At 42.2% G+C, this 21,027-nt stretch overlaps 1 protein-coding gene across 8 annotated transcripts in view; it reads left to right on the top strand.

The window, feature by feature from the left end:
• LOC116716094 (serine/threonine-protein kinase BRSK2-like) overlaps positions 1–21,027 on the top strand; it is a 95,616-nt gene that overhangs the window by 70,874 nt on the left and 3,715 nt on the right. For 2 of the 8 annotated variants that reach the window (XM_032556883.1, XM_032556882.1), the window contains exons 6-20: positions 580–613; positions 945–1,013; positions 3,072–3,218; positions 3,315–3,346; positions 4,077–4,241; positions 4,329–4,426; positions 5,198–5,348; positions 7,643–7,702; positions 10,763–10,823; positions 12,777–13,401; positions 14,047–14,095; positions 14,420–14,543; positions 15,401–15,581; positions 16,864–16,956; positions 18,847–18,885. In XM_032556883.1, coding sequence (XP_032412774.1) covers positions 580–613; positions 945–1,013; positions 3,072–3,218; positions 3,315–3,346; positions 4,077–4,241; positions 4,329–4,426; positions 5,198–5,348; positions 7,643–7,702; positions 10,763–10,823; positions 12,777–13,401; positions 14,047–14,095; positions 14,420–14,543; positions 15,401–15,581; positions 16,864–16,956; positions 18,847–18,885 — 1,928 coding nt within the window. Of the gene's footprint in view, positions 1–579; positions 614–944; positions 1,014–3,071; positions 3,219–3,314; positions 3,347–4,076; positions 4,242–4,328; positions 4,427–5,194; positions 5,349–7,642; positions 7,703–10,762; positions 10,824–12,776; positions 13,402–14,046; positions 14,096–14,419; positions 14,544–15,400; positions 15,582–16,863; positions 16,957–18,846; positions 18,886–21,027 lie in introns of all 8 variants that reach the window. The other 6 variants (XM_032556884.1, XM_032556885.1, XM_032556886.1 and 3 more) reach the window with 5 other exon arrangements.

Here is a 21,027-nt window from a genome sequence, read left to right as displayed (position 1 = left end):
AACCACAGCAACGTTTCCCAACTGCAGACAGGAGAAAACTTGAATCTGACTTTATTCCTGTAGAATCACAGCTGCAACATATTAAACATGGAAATCCTCTTTTCTTTCAAAGTTTTTACATTTTTATAAAATGAACTATAAATGAATTACCTCAGTTATGGCCGGATTTACTGAAGGATCTCACACAAGTTGAGAAGATTCAACCAATCAGAGTCTGATTAAAACTCTTTAAATGCATCTAAATGATTGATTTATGTTGAATTATTGATTGGAAACTCCGTCCGTCTTTTCCTGTTTATTCCTGTAGGGTCACTTTTTATTGACTAACATGTAAAAATTTACAATTTTATTTTATTTTTATGTAAACTGACCCCAGTAATAAGGAGCTGGATTCAGAGCTGCTGGTTTAAATCTGCTTCAGATCAACACCAGGAAAGAAAAACTGTTTGTTTCTGTTTTTCTGTCTCGGTTTCTTCGTCTTCTCGCCGTTTTCTGTTTTTCTGTCTCGCTGGCTTTGTGTGAACGGGTTTCTTTCGGAGCATCTCCTCCAGACTAACGTCCGGTTTGCTCTGCTTTCAGATCTCCGCACTACGCCTGCCCGGAGGTCATCAGGGTGAGTGCTTTCTCTGCTTTCTCCTTTCTGTTCAGTAAGAGCTGCTCTTCCATCTCCGCTCTCTGCACTCTTCCTCCTCCTCTTCATCACGTCGCCTCCGAACTCAAATGCACTTTCTTTGTATTTCATCTTCTGAAACCTGTTAGTTTTAGTCCGTATTTCTGCTTAATGCATCTGAACCTCCATAACCTCTGCTGAACCTTCAGTTAGTTTGACGTCAGTTTTCCATCTTTTTGCTGCAAAATCATTTTAATTTCTGAAATAATAACTGATGAACTTCATGTCTGAGTTCTGGTTGAATCTTTCATCGCTGCGTTTTGTCTTCATTCAGGGAGAGAAATACGACGGGAGGAAAGCAGACGCATGGAGCTGCGGAGTCATCCTGTTTGCACTTTTAGTGGTGAGTAACCCTGCAGCTGCTGCAGCATTACAGCACCTGCAGCATCTGCAGCAACACCTGCAGCCTCACGTGCAAACAGGCTGATGACCGGAACACAAAACTTGTATCAGATTCTATTATTTTATTTTAAAGGAAGATGAGACTTTTCACCATCAGCGGCTCCCTAACTGAGAAAAAGTGAAGATAAAGAGCTAAAGAGTAACTACGGCAACCAAAACGAGACATAAAACCTCTACAGATTTAATGGGGACTACAAATTTCATCAGTTTAAATTTTCTTACAATCAGTTTATTCTGTTGGTTAAATTTCTGAGTATGTTTATTAGTTAGGTTCTGTAGCAAAAAACATTAAAAACTGAAATGACCACAGAAGAAAAACGTGTTTAATATTTTTATTAATATTGTAAAAATATCAACAAGTTTTAAATAATGACACATAAATTATGCAAAATGTTGCAGGATTTACTTTATTCATTTAATTTATTCCTGCTCATGAAATATAGAAAAAATAAAATAGTTCACCATAGAAGTTAAATATTAGAAATAAAATTTTTTATTTTCTGTCAAAATTTATGCAATTTTTGATTACTTATAAATTATTATAACAAGGTGAAAGAATATTTCTGGATGATGAGAAGCAAAATAAAAAATGAAAACATGATGCAGTAAAAATAAAATAAAATACAAACACTGAAGCAGGAATATTTTCTGTTATTGAAAAGTAAATTAATGTTAGCAGATTTTTCCTCTGGGAAGGAAAAACAGAAACTTTTCTATCTAAACGAGTCAAAACCACAATCTGCTTTACAATTATATTTCCTTATTATTTTAATTAGTGCTAAAAATGAAGTTTATGACGTTAAACAACCAGGACTTTACCAAAGTTACCATGGTTACCCTTCTTCTTCCTGCAGCATCAGATTTCTCTCAGGTTTCCCTCTGAGCTGCTTTTAGTCCTGGAGATTAAAACCGATGAAAACAGAAGATTTCAGGTTTTAAATGAAGTTTTTTCAGATTAAATGAATCGAAGCTGCTGCAGAAATAATTCAGAAAACTGTGAGCTTCACTTTCCATCCAGATGGTGAGGAAGAGGAGGAAGAGGAGCTTCCCAAACGTCTTCCAACCTCTGGCGCTGCGAAACGCGACAGTGATGAGTGAGTCGCCACGGCAACGACTTGATTGCTGTTTGTTCGCCGTGTGAAGCGAAGCGTGGCGGCGTCTTGATTAAGGCGGAGCGGGAAGATGAATATCCCTTCCCGCGTTGTTGTGACAACTCGTTGCCGTGTCGACGGCCATCTGGTGATGAAGCCGTCCTCCTCGCCTCGGACGGCTTCATCACCGCCATCGGGCCCACTTCCTGTCTGACGGACCCACTTCCTGTCTGACGGACCCACTTCCTGTCTGACGGGCCCACTTCCTGTCTGACGGGCCCACTTCCTGTCTGACGGACCCACTTCCTGTCTGACGGGCCCACTTCCTGTCTGACGGGCCCACCGGTTCTGTCAGCCAGAAACAAGTCCACGAACCGAGACAGAAAATGTTTCAAAGTGAGGCCAGTTCTTCAGAACCCGTTCGGTTCTGAGAGATGAGACCACAGCACGGCGGTGGCAGCATCATGCTGATGGGAGATAAATCCAGAACAGTCCTGGAGGAAACCAGGACCTCTACTGGGACGGTTCAGATCAGGGGTGTCCAACGTGTGGGTCGGGGGCCATTTGTGGCCCTCTGAGGGATTTTGTTTGGCCCTTAATTACAATTAAAAAACGGCTCAAACCTGATTTTCCAGCTCATGTTGGAGTTTTAAAATATTTCTAGATGAAATGAGAATATAGAGAAAAACATCATAGAATTTGAAACCTTTGAAAGTGGCCAATGTGCCGAACTTTATCAGACATGTTTATGCATTAATTCAGAGAAGGCCTGATGGTTTTGGTTAAATAGAGCTGATAATGTTACCTAATCCTAATCTAGTCTGCAGCTTTGTGTTTCTGCTGGTTAAGATTCAGATATTTGATTTCTCACCACCATCATCATCATCATCATGGCCTCTTCCTCTCAGGGCGCGCTGCCGTTCGACGACGACAACCTGAGGAACCTCCTGGAGAAGGTGAAGCTGGGAGTTTTCCACATGCCGCACTTCATCCCTCCGGACTGCCAGAACCTCCTGCGGGGGATGATCGAGGTGGACGCCGCCAAGCGTCTGACGGTACGCTGCCGACCGAAGAGCCACGCGTTAGAAAACGGGCAAATATTGTGAAATGATCTCAGACGAGTGTTTCCTGTCCTGTGGTTCCTCCTGCAGTTAGAGCAGATCCAGAAGCACACCTGGTACCTGTAAGTACAAACCTGCTGGTTTCACCTGTGAGTGTTTCTCATTATGAGAGCTGAAAAGGATAAAACGCAGCAGCAGATGATGATGATCAAAGCTGTTTTTTTCCTTTCGAAGAAGTGCGTCCATTAGTCAGGAAGGAGAGCAGCTCCTCTGATCTTAATGGATTCACTGTTTCTGGCTCAGAAAAGCAGAAAATGTTGCTGATCAGAGGAAAACATCGACTGTCTGCGCAGAGTTTCTGCTGCTGCTCTAATTTACTAAGATGTGACTCCAAAATGGCTGCCACCAAAAAATATTCAGCACTTTGGATGTTTTTCCATTTTCACTGCGTTTAAAATTCAGTCCTGATCAACAGTTTGTCAGGCAAAAAGAGATAAAATCAGATCCGTTTCTTTCCTTCTGCTTGTTTTTCCTCCAGTAATTTTATTCCAAGCAAGAAACAAAAAAAAAAACAAACAGTAGAAGAAATAAACATAAATGCAGTATCTAAGGATATTATGGAACATGTAAATTATTATGCCTTGGTGTTAGCGTGACTAGCTAGCGTAGCCCACCAGTGGTAAAATATATAAATGATAATCTGGGATTATGTTGACCTTTGTCCTGGTTGATCAGTGACTGATGGCTAACTGTGGCGTTAGCTAATGTCAGTTCTGTATTCATATTTAACGCCACCTCTTAGTTCCCACAATCCTCTGCTGCTCCTCAGCAGCTCTGCCGTTTGTGTTGCAGGGCTGGAAAAAACGAGCCGGAGCCGGAGCAGCCGGTTCCCAGGAAGGTGTCCATCAGGACGCTGGGCGCGCCGGAGGAGATCGACCCGGACGTCCTGGAGAGCATGCACTCCCTGGGCTGCTTCAGGGACAAGGACAAGCTGACCAAAGACCTGCTGTCTGAGGAGTGAGTGAGACCACCGACCGACCGACTGACCGCCGTGGTGGAGCAGCTCTGCACCGCCAGGCGCTCAGATCCCTCTTCTCTCCTCAGTGACAACCAGGAGAAGATGATCTACTTCCTGCTGCTGGACCGGAAGGAGAGATACCCGAGCCAGGAGGACCAGAACCTGCCGCCGCGCAACGAGATCGGTACGTCCCTGCTGCTCCCTCAGCCGTCTGCTGGGGTTCAGGCAACCAGAATACAAGGAAATATTTAAGTTTCTATTTCAGCTTCTGGTTACAATTGTGGGGAAAATTAAAATCTTGTTGTAACAGAAGCAGGAAACAAATAAAATATAATTTCTTCCACCATAGTTTACTTCATACTTGATGCTGGCTGCTGGAAAACACAAGAGTTTAGTTGTTGACTCCAGAAACCACTTACTGCATTCTGGTTGGTTGTGCAGGAGGCTCCACTTCTGCTTTTCAAAGATGTACGGTTGTAGAATTGAGCATCTGTTTGCAGCCATTTTCAGGTGTGAGTGTCCAGGGGTGGGCAATCCTGGTCCTCGAGGGCCGGTGTCCTGCAACTCTTAGATGTCTCCCTGGTCCAACACGCTTGAATCCAACAGCTGAATCACCTCCTAAGTGCAGTCAGGTTCTCCAGAGTCCTGCTAATGACCTCATTATTTGACTCAGGTGTGTTGAAGTAGAGATACATCTAAAAGTTGCAGGAGACCGGCCCTCAAGGCCTGGAGTTGCCCACCCCTGGTGTAAACGTTGAGTTTGGGGGCGTGGCTTGTTTGGATTTAAAGTGACAGGCCTCTAAAACAGTTGAAGATGGGCAGAACTGGTCAGACTGAAATCTCTAATAACATGTTTGTATCTCCTATAGACCCGTCCACCTGCTCAAGGAAGTGTAATGGGTGACCTTTAACCTTTGGGTCCTGAACTGTTGATCTTGTCGTCCCGTCTCAGCAGATCCTCCCAGGAAGCGCGTTGACTCGCCCATGCTGAGCCGCCACGGCAAGCGGCGACCAGAGAGGAAGTCCATGGAGGTTCTGACCGTCACAGAGGGCGGGTCGCCCGTCCCGGTGCGGCGAGCCATCGACATGGCAACCCACGGTCAGAGGTGAGGAGCGGCGGCATGCGCATGGTCCGACTTGTCTCTGGGTCAGATCAGATGTTTAAGGGATCATTTGGATCCACTGGGATCATTTTGATGTATTTGAACAGTTCATGAGAACCAGGAAGCGACTCTGAACTGCAGTTTAATAAATGATCCGCTGCGTCGGCCCTGATGTACGGCCCGGTCTCAGGGGGTTCGGTTCTGGTCCAGCGTGCCGTAGCATGGGTCGGATCTGGTTCCGGACCTGGATCCGGGTCGGGTTCTGTGTGAGGAGGCGTGCATGCAGCCTGCTGTCCTGCAGCTCTGAGGATCTTTGTTTTGTTTCTGGGCAGAAATATTGAAAGTCAGGATGAATCAGGAGAAACTGGGAGGTTTGAGTCGTTTCATAACCATGAAGTTTATTTCTGTCTGATTCAAACCTCAAGATATTTGGGCTGCAAGTAACAATTATCCTAATTATCAATTATTCTGGTGATTAATCAGATAAAAAAGCCTTTTTATACATTATAAATACATTAAAAGATCCTAATAAACAAATAATTCAGTTTAGAGAAGAAAATGAACATTTGTCAGTAACAGGATTCATTTAGTTCGATCATTAATAGCGAAGGTTGGATCTGATCTCAGAGTTTCTGCTTCAGTACAAAAATAACTGGATAAAAAAGTTTAATATTTTTTTTACAGACTTTATTCCAGGTGAAGCTAAAAATGCAACCAGAGGATTTCTGGGCAGAAAAATGTACAGACAATTTTTTTTGTTTGTTTTAATCTTGAATGTAAAATGTTTAATTATTTTTAGCTTTGTCTTAATTTCTACTCTAACTGCTCTTTGAGCCAATGACCTTTTTCTGAATCTATAACGATTCATCGATTAGTTGACGATTATTTTAACAAACGATTCATCGTCATTAATACGATTAATTGTTTCAGACCTGCATGTGAGGCTCGTTTTTCTGTGATTTTATTCTCCAGGTTTCTTTTTGTTTGCATGAACTGCAGCTTCAGAGTAAATGAACAAAAACCTTTTGATTCATCCTGGATGAATCCGCTTCCTGTTTCCATCCGCTGGACGAAATCCTCCTGAGTCCAGGATGAGTCCAAACAGGAAAAACTAAATTTCCAGCAGCTGAGATTCTAAAATCATCGGTTGGTTGTAGCAGAACCACCGAGTCTCAGGTCCGAACTGGAAACTGCTGGAACACGACTGGTTCTGTCCACACTGGACCCAGTTTACCGTCAACATGGACTGATGTGATAAAAATCCAGTTTTATAGATAAAGTAAAGGACAAATACAACAGGATAAAAGCACAAATTTAAAATAAAATACAACAACAACCATAAAACTGAAGTTCAGATCTGAAAGACCAGGAAGGAAAACAGATCCAATCATTTTAACTGGTTTGGCCACCAGTGGAAGGTTTTAAACCATCAGTGGTTCTGGTGCCAGTTAAAGACGTGTTGCTGCGTTTTGGGCCTCCTGCAGCAGAACCATTCATCCCTGCAGGATGCAGCTCGTTACCGTAGTCCAGTCCAGTGGAACCAGAGTTGGCATCAGAGTCCAGTTAAAGCGGATTGAGCAGGCTGGTGTGAACGAACCATAAAACTCTGAAGGTTTCAGGAAACTCAAAGATCAACCAGGAAAACCTGCAAACCGTCGGAGGGAACGTTGAAAACTGGAGCAGAGAGGAAGCAGGGAAAGACCTGAGGAACTCCAGCTGGACCGCTCCAGAACCGCTCCAGAACCGCTTCAGAACCGCTCCAGAACCACTTCAGAACCCTGCTCCAGAACCGCTCCAGAACTCTGCTCCAGAACCGCTCCAGAACCGCTCCAGAACCCTGCTCCAGAACCCTGCTCCAGAACCGCTCCAGAACTTCAGAACCGCTCCAGAACCCTGCTCCAGTACCACTTCAGTACCGCTCTAAAACCGCTCCAGAACCGCTCCAGTACCGCTCCAGAACTTCAGAACCGCTCCAGATCCGCTCCAGTACCGCTCTAGAACCGCTCCATCCACCTGCTGAGATTAAAACTCCAAAATAATTCAACTAAACCAATCAATGACACGATGAGTGGATGGAAACAGTTAGTGGAGTTTGACCTCTGACCTCTGAATGCATTTCCTCCTTTATTTCTCGACCTTTGCATGAGTATTTTAACCGTTTCTCTTTATTTGATAACGTTTCTGTTTCTCGTGATGCTGCATGCTGAACCTCTGTCCTCCTTTATGTGATCACCTTTTCTGTCTCTTCGTTTCCTTCCTGCCTCTTTGTTTTTTCTGTTTTTCTTTTTTTTTTTTAGCAAATCTGTTTTCAGTAAAAGCTTGGATATCACAAACGCTAACTGCAGCAAGGAGGAAAGGTACGGCTCGGCTCCGTTCCTCGTCTGTTGTCTCCGTTCAGCTTTTCTCTTTTGCTCCGTTATTTTCCCTCCCAAACGTTGAAGCTGCAGCAGAAACTGTTTCTATTTCCTGTAGTTTTTGTTCTTTGGGGGCAAAAATGTTCAAATCTGAAGACAGATTTTCTTCAAAATGAAACGTCTATGAAGAGATGATAAAAAAAGGAAGCAAACTCCAAAAGGTTAATAAACTGTTCAAGTGTTTGACAATAATTATTCAAAAATACAAAATGCAGAGATATGACTTTTTTTAAAGTTTTGTAAAGAGTCCCAACAGATTTACTTAATTGGAAATCTAAGACTGTTCAGTTTCCAATGCAGATGCTAATAAAGTATATAATCATAACTCCAGACTCAGTAAAACTTTAAACCACTTTATAAATGTTTAATAAAGTCCAACTCACCGTTTGAAGCCTCAGATAAACTGACAGAGCAGAACCACATCGAACAAAAACGGTCTTTTTACATCTAATGGGTCAAATGAAAATACTCTAATAAAACATTTCGTCTATAATTTAGTCTTTGGTCAATAATTCAACATAATTTGCTGCTGAAAACCTTTAAAATTTCCTTCAGACGTGTTTGTTTCTCACAGTTTTTTATTGAAACTTCAGTTTTTTAAGCGTTTTGGGTAAAAATTGGAGGAAATTTTATTAATAAATCCACAACACTGGAGTTAAATGTGAATGAATTTTAAACTCATCGCTTCCTTGTGTGACATCTGGGGGAAAAATCTAAAATAACTCAGACAAGGAATCAGGAACAGAACCACAGAACCTCCACGGTTCTGGTCCAGATCAGACGACAACAGGCCAGAATGAACCGCAGCCATGAGGCTCAGGAAGGAGTTCTGACCTCGACCCGCAGGTTCTGTTCAGAGATGAACGGGTTTTAATGAGAAATGTGAAGAAAACAGAAAATGTGACTGAAAATGAGAACAAGATGAGCTGGAGGGCCAGTCAGTGAGGAAACAGCCATCAGTGTAAAAGCAACTTGAAAAACAGATTAACGATCTGATCTGTTAATGAGCGGCGCTACATTTGGAAAGTCTGATATGAAATACGAACCTGTTTCCTTCACATCTGAGAGTTTGGACTCAAACTCTGTCAGCTTGACGCTGAGGATGATGCAGATGAACCAAACGGTGAAGTGAAATCCTGGATTCGTTTGTTTCCTGCCAGAGGAGCAGGAACTTCCTCCTCCACTGCGGAGCGGGGATGATGGTGCAGCTGTGAGGCGTTGGAGTCGGCAGGCAGACGCCATGTTGCTGCGGCAGGAAAACCCCGTTAGCGAGTCGTTTGTGGGCCTGGATGCAGATTAGCATAAATTAATTGGCAGGAATGCAGATGGAGGACAAACAGCACTCAGCAGCCCGTTATCTCACTCATCGTCTAATTGGGGCGACGCGTGGAAACGACGCCTGTTGCAGCAGCAGGAATTAATTTAGCCGCTGCGATGCGGAGAGCTGCCGGCGTCCGGACTGGACGGCCGTCACCAGTAATGAGTTTTATGTTAATGGAGCTCCTCATGTGAAGAGGCGGAGGCGTGGACAGAGTCCGGCTGCTGCTGCCGGATCAGGCGGTGATCCGCTCAGCCGATCGGGAAACAGGATGATGATGTCATCACAGATCCTTCACCACCTGTTTTATTAGGAATCAAACCCTTCACACAGTTGGACTTTTATTTTGAAGAGTATTTTAAAAGGTAGTTCAAATAAAAACCTGCAGAGTTCCTACAGGGTGAAAAAATCTGGATTTCAGTTATTATGAAGTCTGGAACATTTCTGCAGTAAAACCGAACAGTTTATCCTCCAACATCCTGGTTTTATCGCCTCCTTTTGTTTTCTGGATGTTTCTGTCGCCGTTTCTGCCTTTGAGGTCAAGAGCGTTTAATTATGATTTACTGCTTCCACTTTTTAATTTCCCACAAAGTGAAGCTGCAGCCAGACAACATCAGCAGCTCGGCGTGTTTCCACTTCCTGCTGCTGGTCTGAGGCGACGTCAGACTGGAAAACGGGGAAAATGAAAAGTTAATGAGACGAGAATGAAAAATGGAAAATGTGATGATGAGCAGAAAGAAGCAGCAGCGCTGATGAATAAAACGTTTGATGCGTGTTTAAAATGCTGACATGTTTTCATTGCAGCTCAAACTTCCTCCATTTACTTTAATAAATCCAATAAAACATCTGACATAATTACCATGACGTCACTTCATCACCAGCTGTGACTTTCATTGAGTCTCTGACTGTTAAACTGGTTCCAGCATAAAAACCTTTTGATTCAAGACATTAAAACTTCAGACTTTATCGTCTAACATCAGTTTTAAAACCCAATAAAAACAGTAAAAATCTTTTTTTTAATGATTTCTGCAAGAAGAAAAACAAACTTCAGTAGTTGTTGATCTTTAATATTATCAAACAGATTCACTTTGTTTAAAGGTCAAAGGTCACCCAGGCCATAAAGCATTGTTCTCAGCTAAATATAGAAATGACTGTTTATAAACAGAATCAGTTTTTAATCTGTTATTAATAAGTCAGTCCCTCCAGGTATAGACAGATTTAATGTTTATCATTTATAATCATGTTAAAATCAGTAAATTTGCTAAATATTACACAGTTCTACTAAACATCTGGTAAAAATGTGACAAAGAAAGTGTCTCTCAGTCAGAACAGATTAGATAAAGTGGAATAAATCAGAATAAAATAAGATTTAATCATCATGTCCAGCTGGTAAACTGGTTTTTCTCCCCAAAATGTTTAATCCCATATTTATTTTCCTCTGGTTTTATGTATATTGTTGCACAGACAGTAGAGAAGAACAAACACAAACTACATTACAAAATTTTAAAATTGACAAATATGAAATGTTTGGTTTCGTCAAAACAGATGAGAAATTAAAAACATGGGATAGGAAGTAAAACAAGTTCATTTCTTCAGTTGTAAATGAGTAAAAACTAAAGTTTGATTTCAGATGTTTTGTTGCTGAAATGTTTCTGCTGAATTCTAACCTGATGTTGCTGCTTCAGGTCGCGGTCGATCAGCGGAGCGTCCTCCGGTCTGTCCACCAGCCCCCTCAGCAGTCCCAGGGTAAGCCTTCGTCCTTCATCCCACCTGGCTGGCTGGCTCTGCTGGCATGCTACACACACACACACACACACCCACCCACCCACACACGCACACACACACACACACTCCTCCACCTCAGACTGTCATCAGCAGCCACTTCAGACTTCATCCAGCCTGTTGGACGCAGAGCGTTTCCTGAATGTTGGGACTTTTCATGGTGAAATCCTTCAGCTCTGGTGAGAGGAGATGATGATGATGGTGATGATGATGGTGATGAAGATGGACCAGCTGGCGTCACACAGAGCTTTAGATGAAGTGATTCTGGATCCATCTCAGATCCAGAATGTTCTTCCATACGTACCGACCACCAGAGAGAATCTGGACCGTTTGGTTCTGTCCTCATTAAATAAGTTTCTGTTTTACAAAATGACCTATTTTAATGCTGGGGATGCCACTAAAAAGGCCTGTTAAAGTAATAAATTAGAAAATATAAGTAATAAAATTCAGAAGAAAGATTAATGTTTTTCTGGTGCTAATTTGTCTTGATTGATCTTAATATTTTCAGTCAGTCAGGTGAATTAAAAAGCCAGTTGGCCTTAATGTTGTTTTTATAGCACAGCTAATGTGCTAACTGTAAGAAGATATTAGTATAACTCATACATAACGCTTTATCGCTTTACAGCGTTATTAAAATACTAACTCACCAAAACTGAGAATAATCCACATGGTAACACACCTCAGTGTTATCAACATTAATAATGTTCTAGCTGACCTTAATTACAACATTAGCATCCCATTTAGCATGCCAACTGACCTTAATATTAGCATAATTTATATAAAATAATTGTAACCAAAAGTTAAGTTGAAATCAATTCGCCAGATGACCTTAACGGAGATATTAGCATAGCTGAACTGCTAATTGATCAATATTTATTTATATTAATACTCTATTTATCAATATACTGTAATAATGACCATAAATAAACAGCTAAGTGATCCTGATTGTAATATTAGCATAATTAATGTGCTAACTGTAATTTTATGTCAGCATAGGTAACATTCTCAGCTTTAGTTCATCATTAAAACACAAACAGTCTGTGAGAAAAAGGCAAAATTTCTCTAAATAACTTGGAGTTAAACAAAAAAAAAGAAATAGTGAATATGTGCAGATCCACTGTAATCCACCTCAATGACATAGCAGCAAAAATTATAAGCTAACTGACCTTTATTGCAATACTAGCATTTAGGCTAACATACTAACCTAGCCATAGCTGACATACTTAATATGCTAACTAGCCTTTAGCGTGATATTAGACTTGTCAATATTTAGCAGATTATTTGACAAAAACGCCAGCTAATTCCTAATCAGTTAGCATGATGACGATGCTAACTGTTAGCATGATGACGATGCTAACTGATGGTCTCCACTCTGAACTGGCTGCCTGGTCTCGTGTTTTTGGTCCACTGCGTTCTGTGGATTCTGGCTGATCCGACCCGATCGGATCAGTCATCCCCACGGCTTCCTGTCAGCACTGAGCATGCTCTCTGGCTGCTCTCCTGGCGGAGGGCTAAGCTAAATCTGTTAGCTGGGTCACCAAGCTGCTAGTGTTGAGGGATGCACCGATGTTCCAGAAGATAAAGTTTTCTTTACTGTTGGGTGATTTTCAGGTCAAATGCTAAATGAGGCTTAAAGCTACAGCTACATGGCTTTGAACTCGGTGCATCCCTTCATGAATGCTTCACTGCTGCCTCCTGATTGGCTGATCACTCTGCTAATAGCATGTTCTGTTTTCTTTCTTTCTTGCACTCTCACCTCCTCCTGCCTGCTCCACTCCTCCCACCATTTTGTTCCTTTTCTGGCTGTTTTAATCTTATTTCTTCTGTATTGGATTGAACTTTTTTTGGGCTGTGGTGTTCTGGCTTTCTCATTGGCTGACGCTGCTGTCACGTGTCACGCTGCATGGCCAACCGCAGCCCCACCGCCGGTTTTTCGTCCCGCCCCAGTCCCCCGATCTCTGTCAGTCCCCGAACTGCAGCCCTACGCACCTGAACGGGGTGGGGCCCCGCGCGCCCTACCTGCCAAAGATGGGGTCCCCCCTCATGCACCCCCGCACGCAGACCCTCCCTGCCAAGCCCAAAGTGTCAGAGAAGCCCCTGCAGACCACCAGGTCCAACCCGCTGCCCCACACGGCCCAGACCCCCGGCGCCCCCAAACCCGAGCCGCCCACGGCGAGCCAGCCCCTGGCCCCCAGCAGCCCGCGGACCAGGCGCCACCCTCCCCTCACCGTCCCCCCCAAGCTGTCCATCCCGCTGTCCCCGGTGCCCCCCCTGTCCCCGCTCCGCCGCCACCTCCACCCTGACCACAACGCCAAATCTGTCCCCATCACGCAGGTAACCCCCCACCCCTCCCCCAGGGGGAGCCCCCTCCCCACCCCGAAGGGCACGCCGGTGCACACGCCCAAGGAGAGCCCGGCCGGCACGCCGAGCCCCACGCCGCCGCCGAGCCCGTCCATCGGCGGGATGCCCTGGAGGACGCGCCTCAACTCCATCAAGAACAGCTTCCTGGGATCGCCGCGCTTCCACCGCAGGAAAATGCAAGGTATGATGGGAAAACGCTGCGGTTTCACTTCATCTAATCCAAGTCATCCAAACAAACATTCATCGAAATGCAGCACAAAATCAAACTGCTCTGGTTTTACCTGCAGCAGCTGAAGGAGCCTGTTTAATTTAACACACATACAGTCACCTAAAAAATAAAGTAATGGTTAGAAAACGCTGCATATAGAATAAATTTATATTTTATTTTGGATTTAGACAGAAGGAAAAATCAAACACTGGATATTTAATGATTTCAAATTTACAGTTAGGTCTTAAAAATGGAAAAACAATGTTTTATTTTTGTGATTTTGTTTTGAAAACCAAACATAGATTAGTTATTATTTTATATTTCATCCATCTGGACTGACAGAGAACCATGGTGGTTCTGGAGGAGCTGCAGAGATTCACAGCTCAGGAATACAAAACTCTGGAAAAGCTGCTGCAGTTTGTTTGGTCCGTCGAATCCCAGATTAATAATAAGTTATGATTCATGCAAGATGGAAGGTGAAGAGTTTAAAGGAGTATTAATACTTTTACAACAGATTAGTTCCTTATAATTGTTTTAATGAATGTAGGAAAACTGAATGTGCTGATTGTTCATTAGACAGGAGGAGGTGATGTAATCCAGATGTTTGTTTGTCTGCAGTTCCCACCCAGGAGGACATGTCCAGTCTGACCCCAGACTCGTCTCCAGAGTGAGTTCAGCTCTTCCTGCCGTCCGTTACATGAAACAAGTCAGTGAAGCTGAAGGAAAGGTGGGAATGTGACGGAGGAAAGCAGCTGGATGAGTCAGCTGACGCCACGTTGCTGCTACACCGCTATAAATAACTAACAGAAATAGAAAGGCTGGCGTCACCCAGCAGGGAATAAATCAGATTAATCTGAAGATTTATTCTCTGCTTGTCTCCTGAGGATCCTCAGGTCTACCTTTCCAGGAGTTTTCCAGGTTTTCCAGCATGTTGTTAGTGTGACGCTTGAACGATGTTTTTGTTTTGGTGACTCCTGATTGGTCCCTGCAGGCTGGCTAAGAAGTCGTGGTTTGGGAACTTCATCAACCTGGAGAAAGAGGAGCAGATCTTCATCGTGATCCGGGACAAACCTCTGAGCTCCATCAAGGCCGACATCGTTCACGCCTTCCTGTCCGTGAGTGGAACAGTCAAAGCCCAATCTGCTGACATTAGAGAGGGAATCAGCTGCTCATCTTCAGGTTCTGATCAGCTCCTCAGTCAGAGAACTAAATAGTTTGGAGTAAAAAACATTTCTGGAACATTTTAAATAAAATATTTTAATAAAAACATGTAAATATAAACTATAACTAGTCACAGTACATAAAAACAGAAGGCAAAGATGCTCAAAGTCAGATTTAGTTTTAAACTCAGATATTAAAGGCTCACTGTGTATGAACTGGGGACACCTAGTGGCAGCAGTGCAAACTGCAGCCAGTATTTAACGTGTTGGTCGTGTGAAACAGAAAGTTTCGGGTTCAACCCGTCAGACATTCGACACATCAGGAGGATTTCTCCACACTGCTGGGCGTAAACCGTTCCTCTGCTGCTGGAAATGACTGAACCAGAAGCTTATGAAGGGAGAAGCAGCAAGCAACATTTAGATTGGCCTAGTCAAAGTCTGGACTTAAATCTGACCTTAAACATTAAGTTCATGCTGGAAAGGCTCCTAGTTTTCTCCCAGAGCTGCAGGTTGATTTGGATCATTTTTCTTCTCCTTAATAAATAGAATTTAATTATTTTTAAAAATGTATTCTGTTATCTGATGTTAGCTTCCTGTGTGTTGTTTCCTGTTTGTGCCAAAAGAAAAATGTTTTTATTTCTCACTGGAAGCAAAACGTTTGTGTCAGTTTGAGTCTGATCTGAACCTGAAGCGAGTTTCAGATTGAGTGTGTCTGGTCGGCCAGACGCAGACGCTGCGCAACGCCTCGGCACGTTGAACCCGCCCCATCCGTCACGCCGCCGCTGTGTGTGTGTGTGTGTGTGTGTGTTCAGATCCCCAGCCTGAGCCACAGCGTCATTTCTCAGACCAGCTTCAGGGCCGAGTACAAATCCACGGCCGGTCCCACGGTTTTCCAGAAGCCGGTCAAGTTCCAGGTGGACATCACCTACACAGAGAGCAGCGGCGCCACCAAGGAGAACGGCATCTACTCCGTCACCTTCACCCTGCTGTCAGGTAAACACACACACACCCCCACACACACACACCCCGCAGGTTAGCAATCACCCAAACTTACACTCAACTAAGAGTAGAATTACATCAACATATTTTTACTCAAGTAAAAATTAAAAGTCACCTCCAAGAAACTATTTAAGATTAAAAAGAATTTGGTAAAACCTTCCAGACCTCTCAGGTTCTGGTTCTGGTTCTGCTCTGCATCCCCAGAACCAGAACCAAACGAGGAGAAGCAGCTTTCAGTATCTATGCACCACAAACTTGGAACAAACTTCCAGAAAACTGTAAAACAGCCGAAACACTGACTTCCTTTAATGTCGTGTTTTGATTATTGATTCTATGTTGCATTGTGTTTCTGTTTGTTATGATGTAAAGCACTTTGAAATGCCTGCTGCTGAAATGTGCTATACAAATAAAATTTGATTTGATTTGATAAAAAGCGACTCAAGTACTGACCAAAACATTGACTGAATATTTTACATCTTACATCATCAGTCACTCAGGTGGAAATGTTGGTAATTTACAGATCAAACTGAAATAAATAAATACAAAATCAGTCAAAAGAAAGAACATTTCAAATAATTTTGTTTTTTCAATCTAAAACTTATGAAACTTTAATAGAAACTGGAGGTGTGTGTCTGTTTTTTTTTTAAACATGTTCGTTCAGTGAAGTTACTCAGAGGAACAACACAGTTAAAATATTCATAAAAATATTTTTTTATAAAGAGTTACTCAAGTAAATGTAACTATTTGCTACATAACTCTCTAGCTGTTTCCAGTCACCAAGTCATTTCATAATTTGACGTTTTAGTAAATTTGTCTGATGGAAAATCCAATTTTGAAAAAATTCTTTTTTTGATTCGTAGCTTTGGCGCCAAAATGAGGTGATTTATTAATTAATAAAAATTTTTTGGCCTTATTGAAATTGCAGTGAAAACACTTTGCTCATCACATGATCAACATGTTGCTACTGCCATAAACCACGAAGACGACGACAGGAAGTGGTTGGAGGCTCATGTTTAACTTCTTCACCTGTGATTTTAATTGCGTTTTATTTGCAATATTGTTTTTTTTTTCCATTAGTGGAATATTGACAAAGTTTTGTACATTTGTAATGGAGACGCAGCTGTTCAGACTCATCTGGACTCTTGTTACTGATTTTAATTTTTGAAGACAGACGGTTGGACTGGATTAACTTTAGGAGAATCAGATTCTGTGAATCAGATTTAAATCATTTAAATATCTTGTTTCTAATCAGGTTTATTTTTGTTCTTCCTGTCAGGTCCAAGTCGGCGTTTTAAGCGCGTGGTGGAAACCATCCAGGCGCAGCTGCTCAGCTCCAACGACCAGCCGGGCATCCAGCCGCAGATATCCGGTAAGTCCAGCCCTTCCCAGCTCTTCCTCCTCCTCCTCTTCCTCAACCACAGCACCTCGGATCGGCTCGGCTCGGCTCGGCACCGCTTTAGCACTCCCCATCTCCCGTGCATGCTCCGCTGCCCCGCCCCATCCCATGGCGCGCACGCCGACCTGTGCGGCTCCGCAGTAAGCCGGCGCCGTTTCTGGATGCTCAGCAGGCGTAGTTCAGCCTCCGGACAGCAGGGGTCTCACTCAGCGCTGCGCTCAACAGAAAGCCGGGCCGCTGGCCGGGCCGTCCCGGTTCTGGTTCTGATCAGATAGACGCACTGAAGGGAAGAAAGAGTGACTGTGTTGTCCAGGTGTCTGTCTGTCCCTTTCTTCATGTCCTCACTGTGGTTGTTGGCTTGATAACGGCTCCCTCTTGTGGTGAAGAGCAGCAGCTACAAGCTGGGGACCCGTTATCAGAACCCATCGCCCGTCCACGCCGCCCTGCTTCCCATCATGCACTGCTTCACTCCAAGCCCTCCTGGATGCTCCATGGAAACCCAAACCCACACACGGCCGGACCGGACCGGACCGATCAGAACCGGATCGAACCGGGCTCCTGGGGCCTGGTCTGGGTTTGTGCTTTCTGGTTCTGGATGAGCCACCATCTTGATCCATTAAGAAGGAACCTGCATGTCCAGCTGTCCTCATGTGACCCTGATGACCTTCTGTCCGTCCGTCCGTCTGCCGGTTTAATACTCAAACCGAATGTTAACCCCTTCATTCCACGTCAGCGTCTAGAGTTCAAAGTTCAAAAGGTTTGGAGAAACCATCATCATCATCATCACATTTTAACATTCAGAAGTTCTCACACCCTGTAAAAAAAACACACTGTAAAAACACAAAATATTTTGGTCTAGTTTTTATCTTACAAAACTTGAATTAAGACAAAACTAGTTTTCAGCTTAATATTGATTTAAAAAGTACGAGAACAATTAGTAGATTTTTTTTCACTTATAATATGGGAAACAAATTAAAAGTGAAATAATTTGAGTGAAACTAGTAAATTTTTAATAAATATTAAGACGTTATTGACTTAAATCTAACTTGTTTCTTGCAGAAAAGTTGCTTGTAAATCAATCTTAATTCCAGTGTTGTAAGATTTTTGCAATAGAAACTAGATGAAAAATACTTGGTAAGATTTTGTGTTTTTGCAGTGAAATAATTTCAGAACCTTTAATGTGATTTTTATCCTGTCGAATTAATCCAGCAGAAAGACAAACATCTGCAGGAGGAAAACAGAAAAGAAAGACTTCCTGAGATCAGCATCAAACATCTGGAATTAAAGTTCTTCTAATCTGTCAGATTGTGAGAACATCTCTGATCCGCAGCCCAGATTTCCTGTCAGATTATTTCTGGACTTTATTTACCCCAAAGGGAAATTAAAACTCGTCATCAGAATATCTCCAGAGTCGTTGTGGTGGTTAATGCTGTGGGCAGCAGGGATCTCCAATAGCAGTCAGTCTTCCAGTCAATCTGAAGAGGCCTCTGACTGAAGACTCCCATGATGTGCTAACATCTGAACTTCTGGGCACTGCTAATCCACCTCATTTGCTTTTGCTGCTCCTTCATGTTTTTAAATCACAGGATGTCTCTGATTTTCAGGAAAAGTTTTTGCAAATTCTCCATAAAAGGCATCAAATGACATTTATTTAGGCTCTAGATTTGAAGGGTTGATGGTTTTTCTGAGGATTTGGGTTTTTAACCTCTGATTAACGGTAAACTGGCCGTCATTAAACCGTGATTTAGCTGTAGAGGTGAAAAGAGGAAACGAGCCGAGCGTTGGCGTCTCTGGGGGTTTGTGGTGGATGTTTGTCGCTCTGCTTCCGGTGATGAATGCTGGGTCTCTGTCCTCTCCTCCCAGACGTCTCCCAGCGCTCAGCCAGTAAATCCTCCAAACGCGGTAAGACCCAAACGGACTGGGAGCTCTGGTTACACTGGATCAACTTCTGGCTTTTAACACGTCACAGCAAACGTTGTGCGGCTTGTCACCAGCACCACCAGTCCGAACTAACACGTGTGTTTGAGAGAGTCGTGAAAATTCATCTTAACAGGTCATTTATGTTTAAAATCGTTTTTTATGGCAGAAAATTTGAGATAAAATTTATTTTAATGAAAAAATATCCAAAATATTTTTAAAAAAATAAGAGCTTTAGATATTTTGTAAATTATTCTTAGAACAAACTAAATTAAAGGCACTTTTTTCTGATCTTGGTTATGTGCATCACCAGAATATTAATGTATAGAACTGTATTTAAATATAAAATTAAAATGTTTTTCTTAATATATTAACTAACTTATATAAAAAAACCCGGCTTCATACGTTTCTGGTCAGTTTAAAAAAAACTGTAACTGCAAACAGAAAATTTGAATTGATATTTTTTTTAATATACTTTTTTTTTTAACAGGTTAAGACTGCTATAGTCTGCTGTCTTAAAACTATGACATTAGATCTGTAAATAGCTTTGTTAAAAACTGTAAAAAAAAATCAAAAAAAAGTTTAATAAATTGATGTAAATAATGCTGAAAGATAAATCTAATATTTAACTCAGTAACATAAAAAGTTTATCTGAAACGTTTCATCCCAGATGAATAATTTCTGCTTCATGTGGATATTTTTTATTTTTCCTGTGAACGTGAAGGAGAAATGATTTGATAAGATGAATGTGGTTCTGTTGGACCTTGGCATGGTTTCACCTCACTGTGGGTCGGTCATCGTTCCACAAAACCGTTCTAGAAACCAGGAAAATAAAAATCACTGGCACTAAATACCAACACTGATGTAAATATGTGACGTTGGAGAGGAGAAACGGTAAGTTGCTATGACGACGGCACATTTATCATGACCAAAGACCATCAGATCCCAAACACTGCTCTGCACTAACTTTGGCAGTAATGTGCGATGTTTGTTTTATTGTTGCATGTTTATTATTGACTGTTTATTAACAATATCTGTTCAAACTAATGGATGCATTTTTGTGAGTTCAGTGATGGATGTTGACGATGATGTTGGGTTCAAAACGAGTTTTGGAAGACGCTGGAAATAAGAACCAGCAGATTCATCGATAGGAAAATTTAGGCCGATATCATTAATATTGAGGTTATGGCTGATAGCCAACATTTTCATTACTAAACAGGCCATGTCCCTATCCTTACCTCTGTGCTACTAGTAATACTATTACTGCGATTTTTGGTCCATTTCCAATTTTCAACAACGTAGCTTTAGTTAGTAGCGCTACTAGCTAACTGTGGACTTTGATTTTACCTTTAACCACTGTGACATTTTATTGTTTTTACATTTTTCATTCAGATTTTATTTATTATGAGCTAAAAGCTATAAGACATCACACCTGGCATCAGTCAGATGAGTTTTAGTCTGAACTAAAATGTGATTCATTTGCCTTGTTTTAGTGTAGTTTATATAAATCTGTTATTTACATCAGTTATTGTCAATCTAATTGATTTTAGTTTTACCTACTTTTAGAAAAAGGCTGTATCTGTTTTCATTTAAAAGCAAATTTTAAGACATTTTCACCATAAAGTTGGTTATATAATAGATTAAACTGGATCTCCTTTGCAGAATCTCTGGTTCTGACCAACATGATGAAATGTCTTCCAGTGCTTTTTCTGGGCCCTTCATCACGCAGGAGAAACTGAGACTGAAGTTAAATATGAATAAATTACGACAGAACCATAAGAATTAAAACTGGGGATTTCAAATGAAACCCTCACATGATGACCAAACCAGTTTGGACATCATGTGAGGATTTTGCTTTATAAGGGGCCGGCAAACTGGAACTGGCACCAGAGGTCAGTATTTATATCACCAGGGTTACAGGCAGTCACTGAAGCATCCAACAGTCAATGAGTGAAGGTCATCAGACGCACCAATCAGAATGGTAAAGATTTAATCAGCCCACAATGACTTTAGCTGATCCTTGAAATTACCAGCATTTAAACAGAAGTAATGAGCGTTGCTGTGGTACGTCTAGGTGTTGACTGGATCACTTGGCTTCTTCGCCATATTTGCAAAATGCCTTTTGGG

The sequence above is a fragment of the Xiphophorus hellerii genome, chromosome 24 (assembly GCF_003331165.1).
Source record: "Xiphophorus hellerii strain 12219 chromosome 24, Xiphophorus_hellerii-4.1, whole genome shotgun sequence".
NCBI classification, from domain to species: Eukaryota; Metazoa; Chordata; class Actinopteri; order Cyprinodontiformes; family Poeciliidae; genus Xiphophorus; species Xiphophorus hellerii.
Note: the sequence above shows the minus strand (reverse complement) of the source record. Positions and strands in the feature narration are given on the sequence as shown.